The sequence below is a fragment of the Petaurus breviceps genome, unplaced genomic scaffold, assembly GCF_028583685.1.
Source record: "Petaurus breviceps papuanus isolate PSGF00001 unplaced genomic scaffold, PetGlider_PUasm1.0 156, whole genome shotgun sequence".
Taxonomy (NCBI): Eukaryota; Metazoa; Chordata; class Mammalia; order Diprotodontia; family Petauridae; genus Petaurus; species Petaurus breviceps.
The window spans coordinates 8691472-8716103 of NW_027185720.1; the positions used below are offsets into that span (position 1 = coordinate 8691472).

Below are 24632 nucleotides of genomic sequence, written 5' to 3' on the forward strand. Positions count from 1 at the left end.
CTAACTTACCATTGACTAATGGAAAGACTCCAAAGTGAAGGATTGAGGAGAAAATGTTCTCAAATCTCAGGACCTGAAAGAAAGGACCAAGTCAGATGGGCAGGGGCTGGCAGACCATGAAATTCTGATGTGGTGCAAACATGTCTTCATCCTGTTCAGTTCTGATCTGGGTAAAGATTAATTAGTCACAGTAGATGAGAACACTGGGCTGGGAGTCAGACAGACCTGGGTCCAAATACTGGTCCAGACACTAACAAGTCGTGTGACCCTGATCAAGTGACTACTTCTTCATGCCTCAGTATCCTTATCTGTAAAATGGGGAGGGGGTGGTGATTAGCCTTGAAGGAGAATAAGGTTTCTTCCAGCTCTAAGTCTATAATACTCTGATAAGAATTTGGGGCAGTTAGGGGGTGCAGTGGACAGAATGCCAGGCCCAGAGTTGGGAAGACTCATCTTCCTGAGTTCAAATCTGGCCTCAGACACTTACTAGCTGAGTGACCCAGGGCAAGTCAGTTAACCTCGACGGCCCCCCCCCCCCCCCCCCCCCCCAGGTTTTTTCTTGCATTATGAATTTTGGGAAAAATTGTTTAAGAAATACTATTGAGGATGATGTAATTTTATCATTGGAAAATTTAACTCTTTTGATTTGGATGCTGTGAAATTATTGTCATTAAAAGGCTATTGTCATAATGTTAAAACTTTTGCTAGTTGTTTTCCAGTTGTGTCTGACTCTTTGTGACTCATTTGGGATTTTCTTGGCAAACATACTGGAGTGGTTTTGCCATTCCCTTCTACAGCTCATTTGACAGATGAGGAAACCGAGGCAAACAGGGCTCAATGACTTGCTCAGGGTCACACAGCTGGTAAGTGTCTGAGGCTAGATTTGAACTCAGAAAGATGAGTCATTTAGCAGCCCGTATTAAGTATTTAATTGGGTATATTTTAACAGCTGGACTTTTAGCCATCCAAACTAATGAATCTATGGTCCAGTCAAAAACCAAACCAAACCAAACCCAACCCAAGAGTTTGCCAACTGGTACCACTGAACTCAAGGGTGGCTTCTGGATTGTTACTCTGATCACTGGATTTTCTTCCAGGTACAGCAATAAGAGACACATAGCAATGAGGCTGGTGGGGAGAGGAAGATGTTGGGCTCATAGGGGCACCCTTGGGCGGCCATGTTCCAGATAACTCCAGGAAACTGGCTCAAAAGCCTCAAAGGGCAAGTATAATAAATATTGACCGACTGCCCATTTACCCCATTCCTTTGGGATTCTGGGGCATAAATTTAACTCCAGAAGCTTAGCTTAAAACTATTTTTTTTAATGGGCTTTGAAATCCCTGAGAACAACGACTTCTCCTACATCCTGTGGAGCTTTAAAAACCTTTTCAACGTTCTGTTTCAAAAGTCCTTGCATAGATTTCACTGAATGACAGTCTAAGTCTCTTTTGTAAAGAGCAAATTAGCCTGGTGGGTGGAGGAACGGTGAGAGAGAAAGATTTTTGGGGTAGAAAAGAGAAAGGGACATTTGGAAGCAGAAAATATAATCATTCAGGCAAAAAGGCAGCAAGTCAGCGGGAGGGGAGGCCATCAGGAGCCTGCTCCTAGATCCGAGGTTCTTAAATCCTACCTCAATGGAGCTGCGATTGGACTCTGGCCCAGAGAGACGAAACCTGGGGAGAAAGAAGTGCGGAAAGTGGTTTTAAAAGAACATAAGAAGAACTGTTTAAATTTCAAAATGCCAAAGGGGAAAAAAAGAAACTAGGAAGAACAGAGAGGTAGAAATATCTTACACCATGAAATCTGCCCTTTGGGGAAGTGCTGGGGGCAGCCCTCAGCTTACCCATGGTGGTTCCATAAATTCTTTTGTAAGTTTGTCCAACATTCATTCATTCATTCATTCATTCATTAATTCATTCATTTAATGAACATTCATTTAGTGGACAGCAAAGGGTGTCTGGAAAAGGATGATGTATTTGAAGTTGTCAGACCTGGTTTCAAATCCTGACTCAATCCTTATCTGCATGACCTTGGGCAGGTCCCTTCATGTTAGTGAGCATCTCTTTCCTCATTTATAAAATGAAGGGTGTGGTTTGGGTGGCCCCCATTATCTCTTCCAGCTGTGAATCTATGATCTCGTGAATCTTGGATATCTGTGAGACCTTAGTCAAGTCATTTTATTTCTTCAATCCACTGTCTCCTTCTCTGTAAAGGTCACCTACAGTTGTAAATCAATGATTCTACAGCATTTATGAAGCTCCAACTGTGTGCTCCGTGCTGGGGTATTTTCCATAGGAAGGATGCGATGACTGAGCCTTAGGTTCCCCAGGCTAGTCCCCCATTTACTCCTTCATGGAGCTGTACTATGGCACCACCTTGGCTTGTGACCAGGAGAGCAGGCCTCTCCGTCATAGGAGCCCAGGTTGTCGGTGGCTCTTGGTCCTCTGCCCTCTGTGGGCTGTGGTGCAGCTGACCCTATGGAATCTCTCTGATTCTAGCTGCTGGCTCCAGCTGGATCCTTAGCTGAGCTGCTGTGTCTTGGAGACTTTTCTTTCCTGCATCATGTGGAAAACTCCTGGCATGGAAATTCTCTTCACCAACAAAATACTGGTGATTTCTCCATCACTAATGTGAGCACACACACACATACACATTCACACACACACATACTAGGTAGTGCAGAAGGAAAATGATGCAAATGTTATTATCCCCATTTTACAGATGAGGAAACCAAGGTGTAAAATAACCTCCCCAAAGTCTCACAGATACTAAGTGTTGTTTGTCATTTGACCATTAGCCCAATGTCCATCGTGGCCTGGGATTTTCCTGAGTGGTCTTGGGGAAGGTGAGTGTGCAGGTAAATGTTTAACAACTGACTCCCTGTGGGGAGAGGTGGGGATGTACCCTAGACACAGTTTTAAGTTTAACATGCATTATTAATATTTTCTCCATTACTTTCTTAAAATCTAAACAATAAATGCTAAACCAAGTCCTGATTTGTAGTGTTACTTATTTCTCAGGTGAAAATGCTTACAATGAAAATTTAGCAACCGGCTCTCCAGAAGGGGTTTGAGCCGGCTCTAGGCCCTCCCTCCCCCTTTCTATTCCATTGACCCCTTGGCTTAATGCTTGTGAAGCAGAGACTGACGCAGGCTGCTTGGCTTTGTAAAGCAAAGATAGGGCGCTCTAACTGTCCCACCTTTGCAAAAACTTCTGCTCCACTGAAACACTGTGCCAGCCACTTTCTGACCTAACTGGTTTACCCTCTGCTATTTGTTTCATAGAATATATGTGGTGACAGATGTTTATCTGTCTACAACTTTATGGTGTGAAGGAAGGAGGTGGTTTTACTAGAGTGGCCAAGCATCACATTACAGATGTGGAGCTGGAAGGAAACTTGGTGCCCATTCACCTCATTTTACAGAGGGGGAAACTGAGGCAGACAGGGTGAAGTGACTTGCCCAGGCTCATACAGCCAGTAAGTGTCTGAGGCTGGATTTGAACTCAGAAAGATGAGTCTTCCTGACTCCAGCCCAGTGCTCTAAGCACAATGGTATCCCTAGCTGCCCTGTCACTCAACTAATAAGTATCTACAGTAAGATTCTAGCTCCATTCTTGTTGACTTCAAATCTAGCCCTTTATTCTCCATACAGTCATAAGAAAACCAAGAAACCTCTTGTCTATGAGCTGCTGGAGAGATGAGTGCAGAGAGACGCCAGAACAGAACTCAAGAGTTCCAAGGCATTCTCTGCCTTCGCTTAGCAGCTCAGTTTCCCTGATCCATTAAGAAAAAAGCAACTCACTTTCTGCCGGAAAAATGATTTTGCCCCTGCTGTCCTAAGGTTGATTTTGAAGATGTGGTCTTCGAAAACTGCCTAAAAGTAGTCCATTATACCCAATTTCTCTTACCTGTTCAGAGATAAGGAGCAGATCAACTTTTGTCCCAAAATAGCCAGGCCGACACTGGTACTGGCCACCTGCAGAAGACCAAATGCTTTGGTTACTGGGCTGAGTGAATGTCATTTCAGATTTGAACATGGTCATCTTCTGTAACTGAAAATGCTGTAACTCCATTGTCTTGAAAATAATCTAGTTCAAGGATTCCTCTTTCTAGGGAGTGGATTTGAAAAGATACCAACTTTTATGGGGAGGGAAGACAGTTTTTGCCTGTTTTCATTACACTTCCTTTCTCCCTCTCAATTATCTTTTAAACATGGTCAACTGTTTTATTAAACAACTAATGTTGACCACACTTGGTGATCATAATGATCAAGCTTGCTGTGAGGAAGAGAGAAACAAATTATCCTTTCTCTTTGCTTGGGAGAAGGGGACTCTGACTCAATATATCACTAGACTGAAATGATCCATTAGCTAGTTTTGAGGCATTTTTCCATGGCCCTGTCCTCTCCTCCACCTTTTTTTTTAAATCATTATTAAATGGGATTGCCCTTTGAGGAGGCTTTAAGGGGATACAAAAGGAAAAAGATTTTTAAAAAAAGGTTGAACATCAAAAACAGCTGACCACACTTCTGTAATAACTATTAGAATTATTCTCAGCAATACAATGATCCAAGACAATTCCAAAGGACTCATGATGAAGCACGTTTATATGCCTCCACAGAGAGAACAGATACTGTTGGAATGCAGACTGACGCATGCTATTTTCGCTTTCTCTCTTTCATTTTTTTTTTTTTATTCAAGTCTTGTAAAAAATGACTAAGATGGAAATGTTTTATATGATTGTACATGCATAACCTTTATCAGATTGCATACCATCTTAAGAAGGGAGGAAAGGAGGGAGGGAGGGAAAGAATTTGGAACTCAAAACTTAACAAAAGTTTTAAGATTTGTTTTAACATGCAATTGGGAAAAAAGAAAATACTATTTAAAAATAACTATTAGCATTTCATTTTTTTTAATGTTGTCCAATACATTAAGTCATGTCCAATTTTTTTGTGACTCCATTTGGGATTTTCTTGGCAGAGACACTGGAGTGGTTTGCCATTTCCTTCTCCAGCTCATTATACAGATGAGGAAACTGAGGGAAATAGTATTAAGTGATAGGGTCACAGAGTGAGTGTCTGAGGCTAGATTTGAACTCAGGTCTTCCTGACTCCAGGCCCATCACTTTGCACTCTGCCACCTAGCTGCCCCGGTGTGATGCCATATTATTCTCCAAAAAATTCCACTGGCAATCAATGAATATACTTATTTCTCCATATCCTTGTTAGCATTGAGTTTCTTTGCATTTCCAAATTATTGTCTGCCCATTTGAATCTATCTTTTTGTTGTCTTTCCAGCCCATCAGAAAGGAAGACCCCAGCCGGTCTCAGGTAAAACCACAAGTATTTCCAGGCACTTGGGAAGTACGTGGCCAGTGCCCCACTGAATGAAAGCTATTTGGGGGTCTTTGAGTTGGAAATTCACCTCCTTTGTTCTGGTTACTTACAAAATCCATCGAAACTATAGCTTCCTCAGTGTTGTTTTTAGGTTTGGTCAGCATCACGACAGAACCGGGGAGGTTGAGGGTGAAATTGTTTGGTTCTAGACTGACCGCTGGGGGTTCCGTGGTCAGAATCCTCATCATCAGGGGCTGGGCCATTATATATAGTTCTGCAATCTGTCCAAATTCAATAAGAGACAGGTGGAGTTAAGTAATATGAAAATACTGAGAATCAAACCCAAACCAGCGAGACTTGCTTAGGAACTATGGACATTGAAATGAGTCAGTTTCAACAATTAAGTATCATCAAAACAACTTTTTCATTTATTTACTGGAGTCTCTACCCTCTATCTCTACAGGCTTAGATTTGGGGTGGGTTTTGACAATCATCAAATTTTAGGCAATATAAGAATAATGATTCCTAATATCTAAAGTTGACAGAATTCTTTACACACCATCTCATGTGATTCTCACAGCAATCCTGTGAGGTAGGAGCTGTTATGCCCATTTTAAGAGATGAGGAAACTGAGGGTGAGAAAGGTTAGGTTACTTGTCTAGGGTCATTTAGCTAGTTAAGTACCTGAGGAAGGATTTAAACTCAGGTCTTCTTGATGTCAAGTCCAGTATTCTATCCACTAAACTTCTCTAGACTGGTTTGTAAGAAATAAAGATAATTCCTAGGGGCCAGAAATGAAAACAGCTTTGTTAAAATGAAAATGCCTTTAGTTATACCTTTTGTTTTGCCTATGTTAGACTATAAGCTCCGTGAAGGTAGACATTCACACATAATATTCAGCTGAATATCAGCTTCACAAAATTTACAACTACAGACAAAATTCCCTTTCCTCTCACTGGTTCAAATGGTTTTGAACCAAGTTATGATCTAAAGGGACGAACAAATATCTTATTTGGGGAACTTACAGTGGGATAGTCAAATTACTTGAACATATCTACACTGTCAACTTAAATTTGTCTCAAAGGGTCTTTTCCCCTCAACCTGCCCTTTGAATTTATCATTTCTCTGTATTGTAACTCTTTACCCAGTATCCTAATTTCAAAGCCTTAGTACAAAGTCAGATTCCTTTTTTCTCTACCTCTCATAGTGAAGCAATCACCAAGCCCTGTTGATACCATGGCTCTTTGGCTCTCTCATGACCACATGCTTTTCTCAGTTCCTTCTTCTATCATACCAGTCTGGGTCCTCATTCCCTCTCACTTACCAAGAATTTTGTTACAGGACCTCCCATCCCCTCAGATCCATTCTTTGCAAAGACCATCAGAATCTTTATTGTTATGCATTTGGTATAGTCATGTTACTTCTCTGCTCAGAAACCTTCATTGGCTCATTAGAGTTCACCCAATAATGATCAATTTCCTCCAAATGACATTCCATGATTGGGACTCTATATTGTCATCATAAAATTAGACCTCCCAAGAGTCTGCAGAGCAAAAAAATTCTTGTATGTGGCTAAAATGAGACCATGGAAATAGTGGGAGTGTACTGGAAAGAATGATGTGGTGGAAGTTAGAAACTATGGGCTTAAGTCCATGGTTTTTGACTTATTTACAGTAACTTGGAGGCAGATTGATTCTGAACTTCTTTGGACTTCAGCTTCCTCCTCTATAAAATGGGTTTGGACTCATTGGCCTCTAAGATTCTGTTCACCTCTAAATCTGTGATCCCGTGGTCCTTGGGCTTCTGAGGTCCCTTCTAGCTAGACATCACCACATGATGTCATTGGTCCTTTTAAAAAATGAAGATTGAAGAACAATAACCCTCTATCCTGAGATCTGTGATCAAGAAATGGGAGTTGGATCACTCACCTGAGAAAACAAACTCCCAATGCCCTGGGGGTTTTGAATTAGATGCTTGGATAGCTGGAAAATAAATGGAGAAGTCAAGTCAACCTTGTGTTAATTTCTCATCTCCTTTTCCTTCAAGAGGAAAATGCTGTGTTTACTATGATTTTTATGATGCAAAACCATCTCCCTGAAGGAGAGTTGTAGCAGATGCTTCCTAGAGGCAGCTGGGTGGTGCAGTGATTAAGAACGCTGGACTTGGGGAATCGGGAAAACCTGAGTTCAAATTTTGCCTCTGATACTTCCTAGTTGTGCAAATCATGGCAAGCCACTTAACCCTGTTTGCTTGAGTTTCCTCATCTGTCAAATGAATTAGAGAAGGAAATGGCAAATCACTCCAGTATCTTTGCCAAGAAAACCCGAAATGGGGTCAAAGGGTAGGACACGACTGAAAACATGCTTCAGTAACAATACAGATCCCTGCAAATGTATAGATATACATATGTATAGTGCTTTAAACTTCTCAGAGAATTTTCACCTAACCTTTAGCAGCCTCAACGTCCTCATCTGTAGAACTGGAATAATAAGAGTGCCTGCTGTAGAATGTGGTCATGAGGATCAAGCAAGGTGACATGTTTGCAATGCGATACAAGCCTTAAAGCACTATGCAAATGCTGGCTATCATTTTTGCTTGCAAAAACATCAGACAGGATTATTGTAAAAGAATAAGCATATAATTATTGCCACTGATTTTCTTAAAGTATGTGGCAGTGTTAGGGCTGGTGGAAGTAGGTGGGGATGGACTGTATCATAGGACTAATAGTCACATATGAGTTTTAAACTAAGATGCTTCTAAACCAAGATGGTGAAACTCAAGATGATGCCATATGTCATTTAAAGAAATTAGGGATATTTAGCCTGGAGTGGAAAAGTCTCAGGGAAGACATGAAAGCTGCCCCCAAGGACATGATGAGCAGACCTATGGAAGACAGTTGGATTTGTTCTGTTTGGTCCCAGGGGCAGAACAAGAGTCATGGATGGAAACTGTAAAAAGGGAAATTGATGGGTTTGACATCAAGACAAATTTCCTAACAACTGGAGCTGCCCTGAAGTGGGCTTTCTGGAGAAGTGATAGCTTCCTGTCTCTGGAGGTCTTAACGCAAAGGCTGAATGACTTTTACAAGGCATGGGATCTAGGGAATTCTCGGTGAGAGATGGGTTGGATTGTTGGCCTTCAAGGTTCTTTCTAACCCTGTGATTCAGAGCATGAAAATTTCTAACATTCAGCATAGTTAGCTGCTTTTAAATCATTAATGACAGGCTCTCAGAAGTATGAGGCGTCCCAGAGGTAATCCAACCTAACCCCTGATTTGCATAAGAATCTCCTCCTGAAAAATGACAATGATAATAATAATAGCATTTATATAGCACTTTAAGGTTGGCAAAGGGCTTTAAAAATATTGGGTCCTCACAACAGCCCTAGGAGATAAGTGCTATTATATTTCCTGTTTTACAGTTGAGGAAACTGAGGTAGACAGAGGTTAAATGACTTTGCCCAAAGTCACCCAGCTAGTATGTGTCTGAGGCAGAATTTGAACTCAAGTTTTCCTGACTCCAATGATTAGCCAATCTCTGCTTGAAGGTTTCTTCGGGTAGGAGAATCCGCTATCTCCCAAACTAGTCCATTCTACATTTTTGCAGCTCAAATTGTTAGGAGGGTTTTCCTTATGTGGACCTAAAACTGACCTCTCTTCCATTTCAGTCCATTGCTCCTACTTCTGTTGTGGGGGGTCAAGCAGACTTTGTTCCAAATGTAAACTACTTTCCTTGCACACGTATATATGTATCTACTATGTTTCTATCTATCTCTCTATCTACCTACCTGTCTGTCTGTCTATCTATCTATCTATCTATCTATCTATCTATCTATCTATCCATTTGTCTACCTTTCTGTCTATCCAGCTAGCTCTCATGATCTCTCAATGGTGCAGTTAAGATCTATGGCATGAGAGTATGCAGGGTCCTATCCGCAGAAGATATTCAATTCCTGCTGATGGTTGGCTGATAGTGGAATTTGCTTCCCTTGTATGCAGGATGTACGTGACATAAAGATCAATGAATTTGTCTGCTCTCCTATGAATCACTATAGATTAAGTAATTCCAGTTGATAGCAGGTGGAAATGTTTGGGGACTCAAGAGGTTGGTCACATGGTGAAATCTATTCCATTCTTAAAAACCAATCCAGGATAATATCCAAGAAACTCAGAGTAATCTAAAGGTCAAATATAGTAACAAAGACCAGTCCTTTCATTGTAGTCATTGATATCATTCTAGCTTGATCAATTAGCTAGTGTTTATTAATCAACCAATCAGCTAGTATTTGTTAAGAGCTTAATGTGTTCTGTGCACCAAGCTCAGTGCTCGGAATACAGAGAAATGGAAAAATAATCCCTGTCTTCAAAGAACTTTTATTCTAATGGTAGAGTCAAGAAATATCTCTCTATATATACCTATATTTCTATATCTGTCTATCTAATGCATACATCAACAAAATATATACAATAATATGTACTTGTAGTTGCATATATACACATATATACATACATATGTGTGTATATACATGTACACACATGCATATATGTATATATTATTGTTGTTCAGTCATGTCCACCTCTTTATGAACCCATCTGGAGTTTTCTTGCCAAAGATACTGAAGTGGTTTGCCATTTCCTTCTTCGGCTCATTTTACAGATGAGGAGACTGAGGAAGGTAGGGTAAAGTGACTTGTCCAGGGTCACTCAGCTATTAAGCGTCTGAGGCTGGATTTGAACTCAGGAAGATGAGTCTTCCTGATTCCAGGTCCAGCCCGCTTTATATGCATACACAAACACAAACACATACACATATATATGCACATAAACACAGATATACACACAATATGATATATACAGAGCAGATGGAAAGTAACATTGGATGGGAGCGCACTAGCAGCTGGGGAGACAGTTGATGGAGACAGGACAGCAGCTTCCCAAGGTTCACAAAGACTAGAAGGTCCCAGGATGTGACTTAGCCAGTGCGCTAAGCCCAAGGTAGGCACTGTGCCTCTCACCTCTTTCGTGGTCAGGGTGATATTGAAAGCCCCAGTTATGAAATAAGTGAATGAGGCTGACTTCAGGAAATACTCTGAGATTCCAATGTAAAGCATTGAATCGCTGCGGTCTGGGAGCGTGAACGGAACAGGCTGGAAGGGAGGGTCAGTGAGATTTCCCACTTGGTAGAATGTGCCCTACAGGGAGAAAAAAGAGAGAGGAATCAATATACTTTATGAAAAACCAAGTCATCAAAGCAACAACTGATGTCTATCCATGCATACTGTGCTTTAGAATCGGCAAAGCACTTTACATACATTATGCCATTTGATCCTGGAGGCAGGGTGGCTTAGTGGATAGAGTCCTAGCCTTAGAGAAGTGAGTTAGAGAAGTCCCATGTAGTCTGTGTGACCTTGGGCAAGTCCCTTAACCTTACAGAGCTCTGAGCAACTCTAAGACTAGAAGGTACAAATTCATTTTTTAAATGATGGAGAAAGTTCCTTACTGGGAGCTCCCTCCATAGGTGAAATCATATGATCAGCAGCAAAAACAACAACTTTAAGGTTTATAAAACACCAATACATATGTTATCTCAACTGATCCTCACAATAACCCTGAGAGGTAGGTGCTAGTCTTAGTCCCATTTCATGGAGGAGAAAACTGAGGCTGAGAGATCAAGTGACTTGTCTAGGGTCACCTAGCTAGTAAGCATCTGAGTCAACCAAAAGTTTCTAAAGTAGACACTAATACCCCCACTGTATGGATGAACACACAGGAGGCTCAGGATGAACACACTTGTCCAGACTTAGTTACTAAGCATCAGGGGTCGGACACCCTATTATTATGCCCCATCCCTTCTCCCTTACAGTATGGCAGCCAGGGAGTCAGGAGAGCTAAGAGTTAGGGCAAGAAAAACTCTAGATGTTTGGCAAAATTAAGTGTGGGGAGTTGGGGGGTGGGGTGGGGATGGAAACAACCCAAGCCTAATGACGATTTGGTCAGGAACAATTTATTTTAAACCAATGTTAATTAGCCTCTAGAACAAGAATGAATCCCTCTGCCATAATTAATGAAAGTTGCTTCTTCTTCCTTGGAAGAGGACCAATCGCATCATGGGGTGATGACTTGCCCATGAATGGGATTTAAGTGAGGCAGAATTGTACAAAGTGGTCAGCCTCCCTCTCTCTTCCACAGTCATCGAAGTCCAATGGCAAGCCAAAGTCAGCATGACTGGCGATGGCCCGGGATGCTAATATGACCCGGGATGCTACTATGATTTCTAACCAGACCCCATTGGGGAAAGCAAACTTCAGTTAAATCATGGAATCCGCAAATTGTGAATGGAAGTGTCAACATAGGAACAATGTTAGCGTTAATTAATTTTCTAAACCCCAGTAAGTACAGCCAAGTAGTCTCTGAGTCCAGAATGGATGGCTCTCACGTCCATCTCAGTAAAGTACGAGTGATTCCTGATTGTGCTGGTAAGTTTTGAGGTCTGACGCAGTTCCTAATCAACAGAGAGAGATGTCTTTAAGGGACAGAATCATGAAGGGGTTGTAGGAAAGGAAATTAAACTGAAGCTTCTTGGAGGCATAAAGAGGTCCCTAGGTTCATTTCTTTGGTTAAATATTTCCCGATTACATTTTAATCTGGTTTGGGCCACACGTGAGGTTGCAATGTGGCCATTGATGTTGAACACCTCTGGCTTAGAGAAGTCATTTAATATCCCTAGAGTCTGTTTCCTCGTCTGTGCCTCGCGGGTAAACATTGAGTGCTTGATCTGTAAATGGAAAAGGCTGGACCATGTGGCTCTGAGGTCTCTTCTGAATCTGGATTGAGGGGGGAAAAGAATCCCCTTTCCTCCTCATGCTCAGCTTAAGTGCCATGTCCTACATGAGGGTTTTTCTGACCCTCCCAGTTGCTGAGAAGTGTCAGTAAAAAGACCCTCTTTTAACAATATCCCATTCTGCTGAAAGTCAATGCCTTCCAAGAATAAACTCACTTTTCAAAGTACTCTTGTTGATGACCGAGACGACAATAGTAACATTGACAATGACCAAATTACCTTCAAATTCAGGTCAATGGATGACTGGGTAATTTCTGGATGTTCCAAAAGAGAATAATCTAGCAGGATATCCTCACCAAACTTGGTTACAACTAAATGGGAGGCAGAGAAAAGAAAAGACCCATATCACAAAAGGCACAGTAGAATATAAAAGTTTCACTTATCCAGAAAAAAAAGGATGGGATTTCATACAGCCGGGAAGTCAAATAAAGCACCACAAAAAAACCAGAGAGAGTCAGACAGTAACAGAGATTGAGACAGAGAATATTGAGAGAGGGATGAGGAAGAGAGAGACAGAGACAGAAGCAGACAGATGGAAAGATAGTCAGAGGTGGGGGAGGAGAGAGAGAGAGAGAGAGAGAGAGAGAGACAGAGATGGAGAGACAGAGACTGAGTGAGGAGACTGAGAAGGCTAGCGAGAGAGAAAGAGACAGAGTGAACATAATATAATAGGACCAAGAAGCTGCAGGAACTCTCTGTAACCACTGACTTGCTCCTAAGACACATCTGTTCTTCCCACTTTCATTTTCAGAGAGATAAGGAAACATTCTTTGGCAGCTCTGGACTAGCTCTGTTCCACCCTCCGAAACAAGGCAACCATGTCATGGTCTAATTTTATATGCTTCTTTTTGGGCTTGGAAGAGAAATCTATCCCCAATCTATGGTATTTTCTCTGTGATAGGCACACTTCTTCCCTACTTGGTTGCTATCGATGTCATTGTTAATCAGGGCAGCACAAAGTTACAGCATTTTCTCTTCTTTGATTTCATATTTGGCTGGAGCCAGGACTAGAGACAAGGCAGGTAGGCAGCCATTGCTCGGTGGAATGAGAGATGCTTTCTATTATTGTTGTTTTAATAAACACATTAGTTAATGATCTCTTTTCTCCCCGGTATGTAGATATTTACTGGGTGATCAGTCAAGTGGCATGTGTTAGAGTGAAGTCCCAAAGACCCCAGAGGATAATTATACATAAGGAGTGTATTTTTCAAAAGCAGGGATTTTCAAAGCATATTTTCCACCTCCATTACAGATTCCACAGATGAAAGAGGGAGGGCAATAAGAGATGAAGGAACTTGCTAGGAGGATACAAATAATTAATAGTAGTCAGCATGGAACTAGGGTTTGGAAGATTTTAACTTTCAGGTCTGCCCTTAGTTCACTTAATCTTGACCTTGATTACTACAGCGATGTGCAGGTGAACTCATTTGGGAAAGGACTGAAGGAAGAGAGAATGCTCTGTGTCTATGGTGGGTCTTAAGAAGACATTTATTTGTTGCAGCAATGTAGAGCTAGATCACAGAATCATAAAATTTAAGAGTTTGAAGGGACTGCAGTAATCTAACCCATATCTGAAAGAATAAAGACAATGACTTTGCCCCATACTGAAAATTGAGACTGGAAAATATAGAAGAGGAGGAGGAGGAGGAGGAAGGGAGGCAGACAAAGGAATTGGAGAACTTGGATTGAGAAGATCTGTCACTGACATATACTGGCTATATGACCATGGACAAGTCATCTAACATCCCAATGAGTGCCCCAGGAAACCTTTTAAGTCTATAAGTCATAGAGGAGTTGTCAATCTCTGTCAGTAACGAGAGTTTCCATTTTCAGAATTTCATATAGTATTGAATTCCACTTGCTCCTAGCATGGGTTACATTTATATAGTTCTTTAAAGTTTAATATTTTTAAATGGAGATATTCAAAAGAAGGTAGCTAAAAAGACTCACCTTCCAGAGTGCTTATATTAGCATTTATATCTTCAAACCGATCCATGATAATTGGACATAACTGGGTAAAAAAAAGAACAAAAACGTTGTTATTATGTCATTGCAACACAAGAAGAGATTGCCATGTAGGTCACAGCTATGTTGACATGTACCCTTTTTCTTCCCCCAGGAGTGAAAAAAGTATCTGTCATGGTATAAAGAAACATTGATGCTTCTCTAGGTCTGAATATATCATTGCAGCCTTAGGAATATGCCTGGTACTTGATCCCAGGGTGGAAAAAATCCTCTGCTGGGTAAACACCACCTAGGCTGGCTTGAGCTTGAGCCATATCCCTTTCCCATTTGATCTTTTGCAGAGAGAGCCTATTTAAGTCACATCCCAATAAATCAGTTCCCTCACTTGTAACAGCAGCTTTGAACTGTAGAGAGTAAACATCTGGCACAGACTGTTTGAAGCATCTCTAAGTTTGGGGACTACCTGGGGCAGGAGGAACCATGGAAAAACAGCTGTGGCTACTTAGGGCCATCTAGGGCCTATCAACCTTGTTCTAGCTCTGTGTGTATTTACTGGACCTGTAATTTAGTTGGTATAGAAAATCTAGTAAGGAAACGCTCTTTAGCCATGTAGGACAGTAACTACTCTGCTATTTATATTCTTTTTTAAAATTTTTTTTAAATTTTATTTATTTATTTTTTTTAGCAATCGGGGTTAAGTAACTTGCTCAAGGTTACACGGCCAGTTATTTCTGGGTGTGGTGCTGAGTGTCCGAGCCCGGGATTCGATCTCCAGGTCTTCTCAACACTGGAGCCGGTGCTCTTACTCGCTGTGCTACCTGGCTGCCCCTAAATTTTATTTTTTTTAATGCAATTTATCTTCTTAGAGAGTTTCCTGGGTTTACTTAACCTTAAGAGGTTAAGGGTCTGAAGCAAGAGTAAGCCAAGGTCTCCCTAGGGTTGAGGTCAGCACTCTATCCACTATCTCCGGCTGCCATCTCTGATCATCCGTCAGTTAAAACCTACGACAGAAAACCATGAGTATGATCATGGATCCTTCGTGTCGGATCTTTCGAACCCAGGACCATGACAGCACTCAAGGTGCAACACATGTTGCTTATAAACCATACGCATCTCTCCAGTTCATGAGCTAGATTGATGGGGATAAAATAGGAAGAGGTCTTTAGAGATCATCTGTAAGTTTTAGAGATGAAGAAACTGAGAGTGATTCATCCAAGGTTACAAGGTAGTAACTGGGAGTGAGATCTGAACCTAAATCTTCTATTATAAGAGAATTATTCTTTTTAAAAACCCAGCCCGGAACAGTTACCATGTGAGGTCTCAGGATCAAACAGTCCAACTCTCTCATTTTACAGATGAGGAAACTGAGGCTCAGGGAAATCTTACCAAGTGACGCCTATTAAGCTAAAAAGGCTTCAAGGCTCCTCCCACTGGCATTTAACACACTTCACAATTGGATTTTAACCTATTTTCCAAGTTAATTACATGTTACTCTATTTCACATAATCTTTGATCCAACAGAAACTGGCTTTCTTGTTCCTCTTGCCCAACAACCCCTCTCCTAACTGTGTCCCTGGAAGGCTCTCCTTCCTCACCTGCTCCTTTTAGCATTATTAGATTTCTTCAAAACCAAGGTCAAATACCACCTCCAGCCTAAGGCCTTTTCTGATCTCTGCCCCCCCCTCCTGCTACTTTGCACATATTTACCATATTAATTAATTTACTATATTAACTATACACTTCGCATATATCTGCAATAGTCTTTCTTACTTTGTATATACTTGGTACATATATATGTATGAAACATATCAAATATATATTAGATCATATATCAAATCTATATTAGATCATATATAGAAACATATCAAATCTATGTTAGATCATATATAGAAACATATCAAATCTATGTTAGATCATATATAGAAACATATATCAAATCTATGTTAGATCATATATAGAAACATATCAAATCTATATTAGATCATATATAGAAACACATATCAAATATATATATATATATTAGGCCATATATATATATATTTGATCTGTGTTTCTTTTCCTCAATAGAATTTTAAGCTTCTTGGAGATAGTGACTTTCCTTTTTCTCTATATCTGTGGTACCCAACACAGTGCCTGACAATTAGGTGCAGTGTGTCTGTCATTCAAGGATCAGTCTAGCTAACTTTGGAGAGGCTGATCACTAGGATGACCAGAAGATGACACATTCTTTGGTCATTCCAGTTGTACTTTATTAAGGAAGAGACTTGCACTCTGCAACTATGGAGGAAGGAACTTCAGTTATTTTGCCCAAAGGGCTACAGAACTCTCCATGCCCTTTGATACAGTAATGTTACTACGTCTGTATCCCAGAGTTGTTTTTTTTTTTTTTAAAGAGGAGGAAGAATGTATTTGTACGAAAATATTTCTAGAAGCTCTTTTCGTGGTGACAAACAGAACTGGAAATTGAGGGGATGCCCATTAATTGGGGAATGACTGAGCAAATTGTGGCATATGATTGTAATGGAATACTACTGTGCTATAAGAAATGATGAGCAGGATGCTCTCAGAAAAACCTGAAAAGACATATATGAACTGATGTAAAGTGAAATAAGCAGAACCAGGAGAACATTGTACACGGTGACAGCAACATCATGTAAATGACTTAGCTATTTTCAGCAATACAATGTCTAAGACACCTCTGAAGGACTTATGATGAAAAATGCTCTCCACCCCCAGAGAAAGACCTGATGGAGTCTGAATGCAGATTGAAGCACACTGTTGGTTACTTTAAGTGTGTGGGTTTTTGTTTTTTGGTCTGTCTTCTTTCACAACATGACTAATTTGGAAGTATGTTTTGCATGATCTCAGACAAATGATCTATATAAAACTGCTTACTGTCTCAGGGGATGGAAGGGAAGACAAGAAGGGAAAGAATTTGGAACTCAAAACTTTAAAAAATGAATGTAAAAATGGTCTCTACATGTAATTGGGAAAAATATTATTAAAAAAGAAAGAATCTCAGTTATAACAGCAGCCCTGAGCTGATGAAACTATAGGTCCTCAAGGTATTGAAAAGGTCCAGACCACAGGTTATCTGACCACTGTTATCCCTTCAGAGACTTACCTTTTTATTCAAGTTCTTCAAAATGGGTTTCTCCATTGGCTCAGCAAAGGAGTTATATAGGACACTAAAGAAAAAGGGGGAAAATAGTGTTTACATATTCTAGGAAAATCCCTGATCACGGGTTAGAAACATATCCCCAGCCCAGCTGCTCCTCATATGATAGACCCTCTTACCCACCTGAGTTCTCCTGAAAATGAGATGTGGGCATGCCCGACTCGAACGTAGCAATCTTCTAGCTTCATGCTTGGGTGGCCCGTATCACTCCGGGACAGGTTAATGAGACCCGAGAAAAATATCTCAGCTAGAAACAGAGTGGCACCACCTTCATCTTTGCTGCTTATGAGACAAAAGGCACAAGCTTAGAAACAAAGACCCATGATGGATGGCACTGAATTATGAATGATAGTCATAACAGTATAACAGCTCACAGTTTTAAAGCACTCCTGAACTTACAAAGCACTTCTGTCACAACAACCCTGTGAAGCTGGTAAAATAAGTCCTGTTGTTTCCGTTTTATAGACTCAGGAAAAGGACTGAGGCAGTACCAGCTCTGGAGTCAGAGGTCCTGAGTGCAAATCACCCCCTTCTGATGCCCATCACCAACCTCGGTGACTGAGGCCAAGTCACCTAACTTCCCTGGGCCTCAGATGGACTGTGAGGATCCTTCCAGCTCCCGATATTTGATGTCGTGTTTCTATGATAAAGCACTTAATCTCCCTAGGGCCTCAGTTTCCTCATTTATAACATGAGGGTGTAGGTCTTTCCAGTTCTGACTACAATTTTGCAACATGTATAATTTTGGATTATCTTTATGTATATTTATATCTATCTATATGTATATATAAGTACACATACACACATGTACATATACTATATGTGTGTGTGTATATGCTATATATAATATCTTTGTCTATATACCCTTCTTCCATCCTCATACTGTTGGATCTGCTGTGAGGGCCCTAAAAGGTCACTCAATCCAATCAGGTGGGGATTCAGAGAAATGAAACGATCTCCCCAAGCTCACACAGCTAGTGCCTTAGGTGCTATTTGAATCTTGGGCTTCACTTCACCACAATGCAACGACGAACTGCCCATTTTCTGGAGGATGATACCAGGGAAGTGATGTGCTGGGTTTGCCCAAGGTAGAAGGGAACCCTGGTTCAGATCAGAACTGCAGCCCTAGACAGGGCTGTTTCCATAATAGAGTGTGCCTCATCGGGCTTTAGGTGTTGGAGAGGGACACGCAGGTAAATCTGGTTCCTCATTGCCCTGAAATGGGCCACCCAGCCGAAAATAGTGGCCTTTGAAGTGGTCACTTCTGGGGCCTCAGTGGGGAACTTCCAGTAGTCTGTGGGCTGGGAGCCAGACTTCCCGGGCTGGAATGCCCAGCTGGTCTTTCTGCTCTGCTGGCTCAGAGGCCTACATTTCAGGATGGGCTGGTTTGTCCTTTGTATGATCCAAGGAGCACAGTTTTAAAACTGGAAGAGAGCCTAGAGATCCTTCGGTCCCGGGGTTCTTGACCTCTTTATGTATCATAGACCCCTTTGGAAGTCAGTCTGGTGAAGCCTAGCTCTGAATGTTTTAAATGCATAAAATAAAATTATGATGAAATGTTTGAAATAATTTAATAAATAATTTAACAATCCATTAACTCAATATTAATTTGTTAAATTATTAAATTATTTTTAAAAAGGTATTTTATTAAATGAATAAAAAAGGATATGCAGGATTACAAAGGAAACCAATTATACTGAAATATAATTGAAATTCTTGCTAGTTCAACCCATTTTACAGATGAGGAACTGAGACCCAGACAGGTTAAGTCCAATTCAATAATTCAATTAAAAACTTTTATTAAGTGCCCACTATGTATCAGATGCTATGCCCAAGATCACACAGTAGTAATAGAGCTGGCATTAGAACCCAAGTCCTCTGATTACTTTTTTTTTGTGAAATCATAGGATCATATGCTAATAAAGACAGTTCCAGATCAAAGATCCTATATTTTTATTTTTGACAGCACAGCTTGATTCCAAATCCTGTGCAATTCACACTATATCAAGCTACTTTCATTGCTCACGTTACAAATGAGAAAACTGAGTCCCACTATGGTTAATTGACTCACCCAAGGTCATGCCTGGATGTACAAGCTATTGCCTCACAACTTCCCCAGTGAGCTAGCTGGTACAAGTATAGGGTGTCCCAAAGTCTTAGTTTTAAGTTTAAAACTACACTAATACTTTTGGGACTATTATATATATATATATTATATTATAATATTATGTATAATATATTATCATACAATATATAATATAATAATATTAGGTACTATATATTATCATATAATATAATATATAATATTAATATACTATTATACCCATTTTACAGACAAGAAATCTGAGGCTCAGAGAGTTCAAGGGAGTTCTTTAAAGTCACATAGTCAATTAGTTAGAGGACCCAGTATTCAAAATCTGTATCTCCTGACCCCCAAATCCAGCTCCTTTCCCACAACACAGCCCTGAAAAGGGCCAGCAGAACTGGAAGTCTGGGGTAGACCCTCATTGGAAGAAAGGGTTTCTAGGAAGCACAGGTTGCCCTAGGATGGCCCCTGTCAATCATCTATTTCTCATCAGTTGAAAGAAGAATCAATTTCTCACTAATTGAAATATTCATTTATATGGTATTGTCGAAATTCTAGAAGTTAAGTCAGGGTTGAATAGAATTTAGTTTATCAGCATGGTGGTAACTCCAGGACTCTTTAGAAAAAAGTATATTATTTTTAGTTTTCTTTGATGTCAATGCTACCCTGTATCAAGTCTTTCCCACAAAGGTAGCTGTCCTTCTTGAGGCAGAACCCTGGCTCTAGAATCCAAGGACCTTGACAGTTTACCTCCGTCAGCCTCAGTTTCCTTTTATGTAAAACAAGGAGGTTTGATTAAACGACCTTTTAGCTTCAGGTCTAGGATCCCATGAAACAAGCTGGTTTAGTCGACAGCCTTCAGCGCCCTTTGGAGTCTACACTCCCCATTCATTCCAGGAGAATCTCTGACATTTCAGCAATACTTACAAAAGTGGAGACGTTATTTCCCATTCTGTGCTGATGTTTGTCGAACCGTGATTACTTAACACTTTAACTCCAGCTCCAGACACAGGGGTTAACGAAATATTTGGAAATGAGAAGGTATTGATCTTTATGCTATTAAAAAAAAAAAGGAACAGGGGCATTAGTCTGATATTTCCTTCTAGAAGATCTGAATGAGGCCCAAATATATTGGTCCAAATTTGTCACTCATTAAGTAAGAACAATCCACACTCCCTTGAAAGCTAAGTTCAAGCATACCACCTTCATGAAGCTTTTCCCAGTTCTCCCTGATGGTCAGTGCCTCTCCCTCCAAGATACTACCTTGTATGACTGGGGCAACTAGATGGCTGGGTGGATAGAACGGTAGGACCGTAGTTAGTTCAAATCCAGCCTCAGACATTTACTAACTGTGTGACCCTGGGCAAGTCCCTTAACTGCTGCCTGACTCAGTTTGCCCAGCTGTAAAACGAGCACAAGTCCCTTGACCTCTGTTTGCCTTAATCCACTGGAGAAGGAAATGGCAAACCAATCCAGTATCTTTGCCAAGAAAACGTCACAGACAGTATGGTCCACGGGGTCATGAAGAGTCGGACATGACTGAACAAATGGGGCTGTTGTGAGGATTAAAAGAAATAATATTTGTAAATTGCCCATCTTAGTCATGTGTGGTTCTCTCCCATTTTTGCAGTGTGATAGAAAAGGGGAAAGAGGTACTGAGAATTATACAGTTTTTAGACCAGGTGTTCATAAGAAGGGGTCCTTTTGAAAAGATAATATTGTGGTTATGACATTTCAATATAATTGGCTTACTTTGTGATTTAACTTTTTTATTTTATGCATCTAAAACCACCATTCTTAGTAGGGGTCCATAGGCTTTAACAGAGTAGCCAAAAGGATTCATGACACAAAAATGGTTAACGACCCTTGTACTATGTAAATTTGGGCAGCCAGGTGGCCCAGTGGTTACAGCGCCTGGCCTGGAGTCAGGAAAACCTGCGTTCAAATCTGACCTCAGACACTTACAAGCTGTGTGGCTCTGTGCAAGGCACTTAACTCTGTTTGCCTCAGTTTCCTCCTCTGTAAAATGAGCTGGAGAAGGAAATGGCAAACCACTTCAGTATTTTTGCCAAGAAAACCCCATATGGGGTCATGAAGAGTCAGACTGAAATGACTGAACCACAACAAAACTGTGTAAATGAATGAATTTATGCATTTATGAAGCACATACTCTATGACAGGCATTTACTAAGTGCTAGAGACTCAAATATAAAACACTGAATATTAACTGTCAGGGATTTGGGTACGATTTTTGTATGATTCTTATTTAACAACCAAACAGACCTTTAAAAGAGGAGGAACTGCTCCAGGATTGGGGCCCCACGCCACTTGCTTCAGTCTCCCCACTGTGGGTTCACTCACAGATAATTTCCACTATGTTGGGTGCCAAGACTCTGCTCTTGGCTGCCTCTGGCTCTGAGAGCTGAACTTTTTATCACCTTTAGCCAGGAATTGGGTGACCATGAACCTTCTGTGCCATCCCCCTGTGTGGGTGCCCTCCTCTCTCCAACTTCCCATCATCCTTTTGTGTGAACTAGATGGCTTCTGAGTTTCTTTCTAGCTCAACATCACTGTGATCCATTAAGGCAGCACAGCATGTTTCCATGACAACAACCCTCGTTCTGTTTCCTGTTGTGTTAAATTAAGAATTGAATGAATCACCCCCACACCCAAGGCTACCTTTTAGCTTACACCTCTAGACATTAGCTCTTATTTCTCTGTCTTGTGATAGGAAATGGAATTTTTTAAAAAGTTAATTGCACACACTACATATTTACAACTCATTCATTCATTTGATGGGGTGCTTGGACCCAAGTTCTAAGATCACATTTCTCCCTAGCTTCAAAACACTATCCCTGACAGTTTTCTCCCCAGCTCAAGGACACTATGCCTAACAATAACTCATGAGTGGGTTCCAGTAAGACAAAGTACCTTTCCTCACAATTACTCATGAGTGGGAGCCAGCAAAACAAGCTATCTTTCCCCGTCACAAGAACAAGCTGACCTCTGAAGAAATTTTCTTGTAAAAAACAGGACTAAGTTGTAACCACAGAATTATCATGTACTGATTCCAGAGGTCAAGCTACAGACATCAACTCCCAAAGCTATCTTGCTACAGACGTAACAGAACAAAAATACTCCCCTTAGAAACTCCTTCCCCTGGTTTCCAGTAATGAATGACACCTGTGACCAAGGTTGTAAGTTATCACCTAATTACACAGCTGCCAGATAATCAACTACTTTTCCTATATAAGCTTTAGCATCATTCCTGTTAAGTGGAAAGTTCTCTAAGGAGCTCTACCCACCATATTGGCGTTACAATAAACCTTTGCCACTTTGACTTAAAGAATACTTGAGTCCGTGAATTCATTCCAGATGACCCTGTCTAGTACTTCAGTCCTTTAGGGGGTCCCTGAACCCCTTAAACTTCATCGCATTCAGCAAGCATTTATCAAGTACTTACTATTTATAAGATGTAATGCTAGACCCTGGGGATACTAAGGCAAAAAATGAGCAATCCCTGTCCTCTACATTCTAAGGGAAAAAATATGAATGGAGAGAATGTTCTTTTCTTTTACTTACTTTGAAAAATTATAGTCAACATAGTCAACCTTTAAAAATTCAAGAGATTCAGAGCCTTTGAAATCAGGAATGCCATTTTTCTTCACTATCATCTCAATTGCTTCCATGCCAGCCTGAATACCTGAAGGGGGAACAAAGAGATTTGCTCTGAAGTAGGCTGATAAAGTTGAGAAGTTTCTAGGCCATGGTCCTGGCATAAGGACAGTTCAGATTTCCATACAGCAGCACATCAGGAAATGTTCTCCAAAGCACACTCCAGACATGGCTGCCCCAGAGAAACCTTAGGTCAACCCTGCAAACCCTCAAGAGGAGAAATAGAGAAGTAAGTGGTTCCAGGGGATGGGACTGATGTAGAATGGATGTGTAACACATTCTCGATGGGTAAAATGTAACAGAATTGTAGAATTGGAGATATCTAGCCTATATCTGCCTCTCGCCACCTTCTGCCCATCACTCTTCTGACTGAACCCAGAACTTTTCTCACTAACTATACATCACAGTCATAGAACTTGAGAATTGGAAGAGACATTAGGAGCCATTTATTCCAACCCATACACAAAAAGTAATTCGCTCTATGTAGGACATACCTGATGAGTGATTATGTGGCCTCTGCTTGGAGACTTTCAAGGACTATACAAGGTCTGAAGGAAGGAAAAGGCCTCCCAGGCTGGGAGGATTAGGAAGGGTTTCTTCAGGAAGGTTTTTTTTATAAAACACATTAATTAACTGCTTTCTGCATGAGGGATGGGATTGACCCTGCAATTCCTCTGCCACTCAACTATGAAGAAGGTGAAAAAAACAGCCTTAATCAAAGTTTTCTCTGTCTAGGATTATTGGCCATTGATATAGTCTAAACGTGTTGCCTGGCTGTCCTGAAAGGGATGTATTCAGCAAATCCTATAGTGTTCAGCAGTGGGGAGTATTATTCACCCTGCTGAGAGCTCTAAGCTTACCATAGTCCAGGCCCTTCTGAGTAATCTTCACTTTGATCCCAGGGTAGAGCTGAGTAGATTGAATGAGTGGGTTCCACAAGAGGAAGCAGCCCCAAAGGACCAGGATCTTCTCTGACTCCATCTGCTCTTTGGAGTGACCTGTAAACCAGTGCTAATGGTCATTAAGTTCCATGACCTCCATTGTCCCATCTGTAAAACGAGCACACTAATATGTACATTGCCTACCTCCCCAAGGTCTGGTGAGAAAACACTTTGTGCATCTTAGATGCCCTATTGAAACAGAAATCAATGATGGTGTCCATTTTAGGCAGAGAAGAGAGCCCGAGGAAGGCCAGAGAGAAACAACAGCAAGATAGCTTGGAGAGCCACAGGCTGGATTTAGTCTGCACTTAAGGGCAAGGTGATATCTGAGCCTGGCACACTGGAGGGCCGCGTGAACGCTTAGTCCTTTCCCTAATAAGAAAAGCAAGCTGTGCAGTTTTACACGCAATCTTCCTCTTCTACCATGTCTATGGAAGTGCCATTTTATTTGGTGTTTGAATATTTGGGGATAAAAATAAATCTAAAGATGTGTGTGTATGTATATATGTTTTTATTTCTCTCCTTTCCTTCCTTCCTTCCTTCCTTCCTTCCTTCCTTCCTTCCTTCCTTCCTTCCTTCCTTCCTTCCTTCCTTCCTTCCTTCCTTCC

General features: G+C 40.9%; 2 protein-coding genes across 4 annotated transcripts in view; both read right to left on the reverse strand.

Moving 5' to 3' along the window:
* Positions 1 to 24632, reverse strand: part of RTCB (RNA 2',3'-cyclic phosphate and 5'-OH ligase) — a 300226-nt gene that overhangs the window by 25380 nt on the left and 250214 nt on the right. The window lies entirely within an intron of this gene.
* Positions 1 to 24632, reverse strand: part of BPIFC (BPI fold containing family C) — a 36712-nt gene that overhangs the window by 4136 nt on the left and 7944 nt on the right. For 2 of the 3 annotated variants that reach the window (XM_069082022.1, XM_069082020.1), the window contains exons 2-14: positions 23944 to 24081; positions 22991 to 23111; positions 20336 to 20464; positions 17446 to 17604; positions 17269 to 17332; positions 14130 to 14190; positions 12399 to 12490; positions 10354 to 10530; positions 7269 to 7322; positions 5451 to 5621; positions 3911 to 3978; positions 1632 to 1674; positions 10 to 73 (exon numbers count right to left, since the gene is read on the reverse strand). In XM_069082022.1, coding sequence (XP_068938123.1) covers positions 10 to 73; positions 1632 to 1674; positions 3911 to 3978; positions 5451 to 5621; positions 7269 to 7322; positions 10354 to 10530; positions 12399 to 12490; positions 14130 to 14190; positions 17269 to 17332; positions 17446 to 17604; positions 20336 to 20464; positions 22991 to 23111; positions 23944 to 24064 — 1324 coding nt within the window. In that variant the 5' untranslated portion in view covers positions 24065 to 24081. The remainder of the gene's footprint in view (positions 1 to 9; positions 74 to 1631; positions 1675 to 3910; positions 3979 to 5450; positions 5622 to 7268; positions 7323 to 10353; positions 10531 to 12398; positions 12491 to 14129; positions 14191 to 17268; positions 17333 to 17445; positions 17605 to 20335; positions 20465 to 22990; positions 23112 to 23943; positions 24082 to 24632) is intronic. The other variant, XM_069082021.1, reaches the window with a different exon arrangement.